Raw genomic sequence first — 8,795 nt, 5'->3', positions numbered from 1 at the left:
TTGGTTTTTTTTTTTTTGCTTCATTCAGCATTCAAAAATATTCTCTCATACAAGATTCAGGTATCACAGACTTATCAGTAGCTGTTAATTAATTAATACAGTCCCTTACGTGCCTGTGCATAAGCAGTCCAGCGGTTAATAGCTTAGAAGTCATGCAGTGTATTCAAGTTAAATGTATGGCATTCTAGTTCATTAACAATGTCAAGCATGCCCCAAAAAATTATTAAATGAGTGCAAACAATCTGAGTCTCCCCAAGTCATCTTTGGAATTATTTAACTCTTTTAGACTGTGAGATGGTCTGACAAGAATGTCATCATTTGAAGAAACATGCTAGCAGCCTAAAAGAACAAAGCTTTAAATAAGCACACGGAAAGAACTTGACTTAATGTTTATCTCTGGACATTCCCACCATTTAGAATAAATGAATGATCAATAGTTAAGAAAAATTATATTTTTATATATACTTTTTTTTAAATTCCAAGGCATGAGTTAGCTCTGAGGTTAGATTATTTTCTCTTTGTTTCCAGGTTCACTTTTCCAGTGAATCTAGACCCACTCCTGCGCACATGCATGTTTATCAAATCTTCAATCAACTCTTTCTTCTTGAGGAAAGGGGTTCTCAGGAGCTGGGAATACAGACCTGAAAGTAGAGAAAAGGAACTTCATAAAGTTACCAAATTATTTTCAAGTTAATTAAATATCAATAAATTATTTTCAGAAAGAAGGTATGATGTTTCTGCCACTCTAATTCTACATAAATTTATTGAAGGTATATTTGTAGATTTGTATCTATGAAAAGTTTTGTGTCTATGTAGTTTAGTTATACAATCTAAATTAAACAAATTATAATAAATACATTTTTATCAATTAATATGCATTAAAATATTTGATTAAAAAAGTAAAAATGGTCATTATATAATTTTAATATAGAACTATAAGGAAAAATTTTAACAACCCATAATATAATCTTCCAGAGATAACCATGGTTTTGTGCATACACACTTTATACCATAATTTATTTAACCATTACCTTATTGTGGGACATTTAGATTTTTCCAGATTTCCTGTTGCTATAAATAATACTGCAATGAATAGCCTGGTACTATATCATCAGCTGCATCTCTGAGTGTTTCTCAGAATAGATTTCTAGATGGGTAATTTTTGAGTATGTGGCTTAGGAAATTTCTTGGAGTGGGTAAAGTAGAAAACAAGCATTTGTGAATCTAATTATTTGTGTTTCTGAAGCATTGTTTTCTCTCTTGTGTTTAGTGTTTAAAAAATAAGCGCTATGAACATTTGCCAGGTAGTGAGACAGCAACTGCAAATACTATCAAATATAAATCTCAATTTAAATTTTCTTATCATACAGGAAAAGAAAGACACAATTTTTCTAGAACATACAAACTGCCAGGCCCAGGAAGACAGGTTTTTCTGTCCCTCTCGGTGGCAGAGCAAGATTTGTTAAAGGAAGAGACCATCATTTTTGACACAAAAAAGGATATACTTCAAAATTTCTTCATTGGCATTGAAGCCTTTAGTAACTTGTGAGTTAACTTCAGTTCTTTTATTTTCTACATTGGAGTTATCAGTGTACTCTTTCCCTAAATCAATTAATACCGCCCCCCTTTCTTCTTTGACATAATCCATCAGAATTTCGTGGTTAATCCTGAGTACATCCTCTTCACACCTTCCTTTGGATACTTCACCATTCAGCTATTAGCCATGTCTTTCTAGATTAAATGACAATGATCTCTAGAGTCTTTTCCCATAATGACATCTCTAGCACTCTCATTTCTAAGCCTCCTGTTTCTGCTTATTATTGTTATAAACAGCCATGGTGTCCAGGTCATCGCCTAGCTCAGTCAACTGTCCTTGGGGTCAAGCTCTTCCAGGTTCTTCCCATAGTTAAATAAGTGGTTTTTATAGCATCACAGAACATTAGCACAGAGAACATGAAGAGACTTTATGGGTCATCTACTTCTTTCCATGTGTTTCTTTTTCAGATGAAGAAACTGAGGGCTAAATAAGATAATTAACTCCCTCAAGGTGACATAGCTGTTTGACATCTTTCGTTTCATATTTGTTGACCCAATATTAACAATATGATATATTAACACACAAAATTATATAGTTTTATGTGTTTAACAAAGCATAATTCAAAGTAAGATTTTGTAAGTCCATGTAAACTATTTGGTTTGAGGACATCAAAATAACAAGAACATTTTAGCATATTATGTAGACACTTATTTTAGTTTTTCTTCCCTTTCGCCCTGATGATGTGATTTCGCTGAGAACTATCGAGGGACAAACGCCTCTTCACCTTCACTCCCATCCCAACCTGACAACATATTATCCCCTAGGGACAAAAGAAAAAATTATTGCAGGATCCATGCGGGTACATCCAGAGCCCAGTGGAGCCACTAGAGATTTAATCAAGCCTCTTGAGATGAAATCTCAATGTTCCTGCAACTATTTAACTTCTCGACATGGTATCGCCTTGACCCAAGGCCTTCTTTGACTGTGACTATACAAACCAGACGGAAAGTCTTGTTTCCTGAAACAAACAATTGTTTGTTTCAAACATTAAAATAACTTCAATAAAGTGAAATGCTCACTCCTGCCACTTGCTACTTGCATAGTGACTTTCCCTAAAGTTTGCAGACCAGCTGAGTCAATAGTAACTCTGTAGCAAGATGAAGGAAGGAGCTTCCAAAGCTGAAGCTGCCTTGGAGAAAGACTTTATAAATAAATATATATATATATATAATTAATATATATTTAACATTTTAATGTTCAGCTAATACAAAAAATATTATTTTCATTTGTTCTGTAGACATTTTTGAGTTATTCAAAGTGAGTGTAAGATAGAAAAAATGTTGATAATGACTTGAATAAGACAGCTAAATATGATAAGAATGGAAGAGGCTCTACAGATTATTCTTAGCAGTATAGAAGAAGAAACTTTATGATCCTTACTGGTGCTGATGCCTAGGAAGCTTCTGTTCAAAATATTTTTTAAATATTGGTAACCAACATTTAAAGAGATTACTTTTGTATTTCTGCTTTAGTAGCAAAGCTGCTCAAAGAATATTTTTTCCAAAAAAGGAAATTGGTTTAAGTTACAATAACATTTACCAAAATAATAAACTTATCTATAAATAATAGCAGTGAATTATCAGCAAGTAAATCATGAGAATTTTTAGCTACTGAGGTTAAAGCAAACTAGCTATAGAAAAGCTCCACAATATCTTAGGAAAGGGTAGCACTAGAACTATTACTGTTAGTTGTTAATACAGAGGTTTTAGGAATTTATAACAATTCTCACAATAAAATGTACAAATGTAAAAATTAGTTATTCCTCAGTTTTCCACTGAGGCATAAATAATTCTAAAGAGTTAGTGCCATCCAAATAGCCCTTGCTACAAGGTTTTGGGAAACTCATTGGTTTAAATGACACCAAAGAAGGAACAAATGACACCAAAAAAGGAATATGAATAGGGTTCAGGCTTCTTCCTGCTTACTCATAGGGGCTTACTCACCTTCATTCTAATTCTGTAAGGGATTCTTTTTCTATGCCCCCAAAGAAGACTATAATTGAGTATAGTATTTACTTCCGTGAAAATCTGTAAATTTGTAGCAAGTTCCAATTTATTAAACACTAATTACTCAGCTTGCTGGAAGTTAATCACTTATTTGAGAATCCTTCGAAAAGCAATAAGAAGTGAATCTGCATGCCAGCTGACTTTTTTTACTCTTTACTTCATCAACTAAGTACTACTCGAAGAGTCTCTCCATTTCTCTATTTACATGAAAGCAATGTTTGTTTGTTTGTCTGTTTGTTTCCATTTAAAAGGGACAAGAGTTTGTGTGTTGCAAATGTTCCCCAGGCTTATATTCAAGTCTTCCCAATTCCACAGCAAGTAAACACCAGGTTATGACTGCCAATGTTCAGGCCAATGGTAAAAAGAAATGTTGATCGTCGGGCATCCCTTTACACTTTTATATTGTATTTTGGGAATCATGCTTTTCCTTACTTGCCTTTCTGAATCTTCCTTGCTGCTGTTCACAGAAAGTATGAGGACGAGGACAATATTTTGATATAAACAACTACTATGGAATACAAAGGAAGTGCTATCTTCCTATCACTGGTGCATGCTCTTGAGGTTCATCCCTTGAGAGAAATTCCCTTAATTCCCTTGCAGTTGGATTCCCCTAAAGCCAGTTCCCTCTTCCTCACAATTCAGCACATTCATACTTGATTGATCCTTTCAAAAGACATGGGACATGGGGATAACTACCTTGTTTACTCCCTATGTTCTGTGGCTGTACTGCTGAGATTTTCTCTTCCTCTGCAGTCAATTGCCTTCTTCCTAAGCCATGGTTCCTGGAGAGAACACAGTCCACATAGATGTCCCAGAAGAGTTGGGACAGATCCCAAAACAGTGCCCCATGCTTCAAGTTCTCAGATGACTTCAGGTAGATCATAAAATCCCAGAAGCCTAAAACAGTGTTGGAAATGCGAGGCTTCCACATTTCCAGGAGAAGCATTGAGGAGGATTCCCAGCACTGAGGATCAGCTTCGTTAAGAGCCAGTAGGTCTGTCTGGCTGTGACAGAAGAAAGGAGACACACAGCACATTCCCACAATGAGCAGGGAACAGGTGAGGCTGAAGGAGCAGTGGATCCCTCCTCTGTTCCCAGGATTGGCCATGGCTCTGAAACTGCACAGGATGAAAATATTTCATATCAGTCCCTGCTTATGCTCCATTCAATAGAGAAAACAAGTATGCCCTTAAGTACCTTATTTTCAGCAAAGGAAACACACCATTTTTACTAAGTAGAGAAAGTCTTAACCTAGCTCCCATATCATAAGCCCCATTCTATCTAAAATGACTCATGGCCAGGACAGGCAGTGGGTGTAAAACCAAGATATTTAGGCTGAAAAATATTTGCTCCTAAGAAGTGTTCTTTTGTAAGATGAATAGGTGAACCTGTTTTCCCTGGTACAAAAGAATATAGTTTAAAAGAGTATTAAGTTAACATTTAAAATCTTGCTACGTGGCTTTAACTATTCTATAACATCCTAATTGCTCCTAGCTAGCCAGCCTAATCTAGGACTCTTCCACAATTAATAATTTGAATATATTTTACCTTCGAATGCATTCCTATTAACAGTGACTTTTAATTTTTTTAAAAAAGACATCACAATTATAAAATGTTCTAACAAAAATAAACACAATATAGCATGCTAAAAGTATGGATGAATACATGCGGGAACGATGGGACATATGTTCAACCCATTAGAATAGAATCAATAACATTTTACAAACATCTAAAATGTTCTGCAATTCTGATATAACTTTCATAAAGATGATATTTTTCTAATTTCTCTCTTCTTGCTATGAATATCAAGGATTTTTTTAAAATTATCTGCCTCTTATTCAACTTTTCTGGCTCTTAATGCCTGTTGCAATAAAATCAAGTCATCCACATACCACCTTGAAATTATTCTTAATGTTACCACGTTAGACAAGTGCAATGAGAAATGATGCTCTGAAAATAATAACCTAAATTTTCTTTTTTTCCCAGAAAAAAATCTTATCTGACTCCTAACAGACTATACGAAGTGTGTATCACACTTAAACAACTCTAATAGGAGGGGCACATACAACTCAATTTCAATTTTATCTTGTATTTCCAAACCTCGTAGATGTTAGTAAAACAAAGGCAAGTAGGGTACAGCTCATGGAAATGCTCCTATATTGAAACACTTAATGATAACATCATAAGATGGAATCTTTCTCTTCTGCACAGCAGCAGGAAAAATAAATATTTTAGAAACTGTCTTTGAACATGCAAGTTCCTATTTCCAAGGGGTATGTTTGAGATACGAGGTTACTCAAAAAGTATTTCCTTTATCTTTCATATTATTTCTACACCATCTCTACTCGGACAAACTCATATTTGTTGTGTCCTTTTCTGAACTAAAATGTCGAGGTCCCTGAAGGTTGTTTCTCCTTGAGGGATAAATCTAAGCTATTTGTGCTAAGTTTTTAGAGGACGGTGGGCGGGTGCTGTCCGCGGTGCTGAAGTTGCAGTTGCCCGGGACTCCCTGTCTGCTCGCGCCACAGCGCTCATGTTGGCTCCTGCAGGTTCCCTGCTTTCAGGACACGCTTGTCCGAGCCTGGACAGGGGTTTCTCTAAGTTCCTCAACCCTGGGGTCCTCTGTGGGCCCCGCTCCGAGCCCCGCGCTGTGCTCGGCACGTCTCGGCCCCGCACCTGGTTCCGCAGCCTCCTCCTCAGGGCGGAGCCGCCAGAGACCCGCTCCGTCCTTTGGGCCACACTCACCTCCTTACTCCGCGGCTCTGCTCCCAGGTCGCAGAAGGGCGAACCTCTGCACTCACCTGCCCGGCCCCCTCCGGGTGCCCTCGAATGCCTGGACAGGGCTCCCTCGAGTGCGTGGAGAGGAAGTGCTCAGGCGGCTCCCCGAGCGAGTGACCGTCCCCAGCTTGCGCGTCCTGAAGGCTACCGCGCCTCTTCTTAAGCGGTGGGAGTGCTCGGCGCCTCTCCAGGTCTACGTCAAAGCGCCTGGGAACTGCCGCCACCTCTCGCCTCCAAGTCCGTCTCCCGCACCCTCCTCCGCCCTTCCTCCCCTGGGAAAAGCAGGCTTGGCGGCACACGTCCTCACCGACCCTGCCCCACACCCGCCCTCCACCTGGCGGAACCGAGCCTTTGTGCGGTCTGGCTTCCCGGTCCTGGCCCGGGACACGCACCCACCGCGGGCGGGAACTGCAAAGTTGGGGCCCAGCTCGCGCCAGTCTAGGGGAGAGTGGGGCTCCCAGACGGGGAGCCCTCCACGCGGCCCTCGTCTGAAAATAAAGGGATGTGAGGGAAGACTCTGGACTCGTGGGGTCGGAGAAGGGACGTAGGCAGCCTCCCTGAGGTCGGCAAGGGCTCGGAGGACATAAGGCGCCTACCCGAGATATCCCGGGTGTGGATTTCTCCTGCCTGACTGTGGCCCTGAGCTGAAAGGAGAAAAACACCCCAAGGGCAGAGACGTGGGCAGGGGCTTGGCGCCGCTGGAAGCTCCCCCTGACTGGGGCCAGGAGACCCCACTATCTCCATGCTCCGGCCTGGGTCACCTCGGCAGCTTCGTTGTTGCTGGTAGCCCTCTCATCAGGCTGCCCAAGTTTCACAGCGGGGGCTCTGCTTTCTAAGAAGGGGAAGCGCCCGGGATTCCCTTTGGTTCTGGCCCCACAGCTGGTTGATATCTTAGTCCCGGGTTAGAGCTACGTCGCTGCTCCAGAGCTCTGCTGAGCATTAGCGCCCAGCTTACCACGCCCAAGCAAGAGGCCTGAGGCCAAGTCCTCCCTTTACAAGTTTTCTTTCCGGGTTTTGCCCCTTGCCTCAAAATCCCCTCAGCGTCCTGAAAACCACTTGTAGTCCCCATTAACGGAAGGCTTTTGTGCCAGCTCAATAGTATCCATGGTTACCTTCCAGAGGGGCACAGGGCTTTATAGCCAGGTTTACTGAAGCCACGGAGAACGGGCCCCCTCCCCAAGTGACAGGAAGAAGGAGCTGTGGGAGAGTCCTGAGGGGCTCTGAGCTATTTCTCCTGCTGGGAAATCACGGGGTGTACTTCAGTTTCTCCATCTGTGAACTGGGCATACTAATGCCTGCTTCTATTTACCCACTAGGGATGTGGGAAAAGATCAAGGGTGAAGTCTGGGACTTGCTGCGGGAACTGCAAGGAGCTCAGAGCCTTTTGGAGAAGGTTCTCAGAGAAACAGGGCATTTTAGCACAGTGTGTGAGCACAGGGATAAAGATTGGTAAAGGATCCTCATGAGAGAAAAGGGCAGGAGGGAGTGGAGAAAGCATCTTAGCAGTGACAGGTGAATGTCTCAAAGAGGGAGTTTTATAGGTGTTTTGGAGCCAAAGGGTGGGGGGTAATCTCCAGGGGGAGAAGCCAGCACTAGCAAAGGCATGGTGGGAGGACTCGCAGTAGTTCTGTGCTTCTGGGGAGCAAAGTCAAGGGCAGGAGTGTAAAAAGGGAAGGCAGAACAGAAGTAGAGATGTGGAGATTGAATTCTGGTTTCGGACATGTTGGTAGTTACATTATTCCTGAAAACACTGATATATCAATATCAGTTGCTTACTTTATTTCCAAGTGCTTGCTTATGTGTTAAGCCCTATTTTACATGCTATGTATACAGAAGGAACAAAACAAAGTTCCTGAAGTCATGGAGCTTACGTTCTAGTTGAGGGAAAGAGACAAAAGAAAATTTATACTTATATTTTTTAACTATATCTATAGACATATATAAGTATGTGAGTATACATACACACATATACGTAATGATTCATCTTCTAGTTTCTGTGTTGAGTGGGGAGTTTACAGCTACGTACAAAAAATGAACACATAAGTCACTAATTAAAGAAGCAAACAATGCTACACATGAGTCAATAATGACTCTATCACTCCGAAGCCCAAGAAAAAATACATGTAATGTGTCAGATGTAATTTACGAAAAGGGTCATCAAGAAAAAGTAAAGCAGGATTAGGAAAGGGTGGTGGAGAAGAACTGTTTTATTTAGAATACTGAGAAGCTCTTCCTGATGAGAAGCTATTTGAATAAAGACCTAATGAAGTGAGAGGGTGAGTTATTCATAGTTTAAGAATGCCCCAGGTAGGGAGTGGGAATAGCAAGTACAATGGCTTTGGAACCAGTGTGTTGTGAGAAGAGTGTTTTCAAGGTATAGTGGCAGGACATGAGGTCAGAGAGGTGGTCAGAAA

The 8,795-nt window shown here is 40.7% G+C and overlaps 1 protein-coding gene across 1 annotated transcript; it reads right to left on the bottom strand.

Annotated features, from left to right (window-relative positions):
- Nucleotides 1–490: 490 nt before the first annotated feature.
- LOC105823935 lies at nucleotides 491–4,717 on the bottom strand. Its single transcript, XM_012661226.1, has 2 exons — nucleotides 4,300–4,717; nucleotides 491–641 (listed from the first exon to the last, which is right to left on the bottom strand). The coding sequence occupies exons 1-2, from the start codon at nucleotides 4,709–4,711 to the stop codon at nucleotides 508–510; spliced, it is 546 nt and encodes a 181-aa protein (XP_012516680.1). The 5' UTR covers nucleotides 4,712–4,717; the 3' UTR covers nucleotides 491–507.
- Between the last annotated feature and the right edge of the window lie 4,078 nt (nucleotides 4,718–8,795).

Source organism: Propithecus coquereli, unplaced genomic scaffold (assembly GCF_000956105.1).
Source record: "Propithecus coquereli isolate 6110/MARCELLA unplaced genomic scaffold, Pcoq_1.0 Scaffold70, whole genome shotgun sequence".
Lineage (NCBI taxonomy): Eukaryota > Metazoa > Chordata > Mammalia > Primates > Indriidae > Propithecus > Propithecus coquereli.
This window is presented reverse-complemented; position numbering and strand designations above follow the sequence as displayed.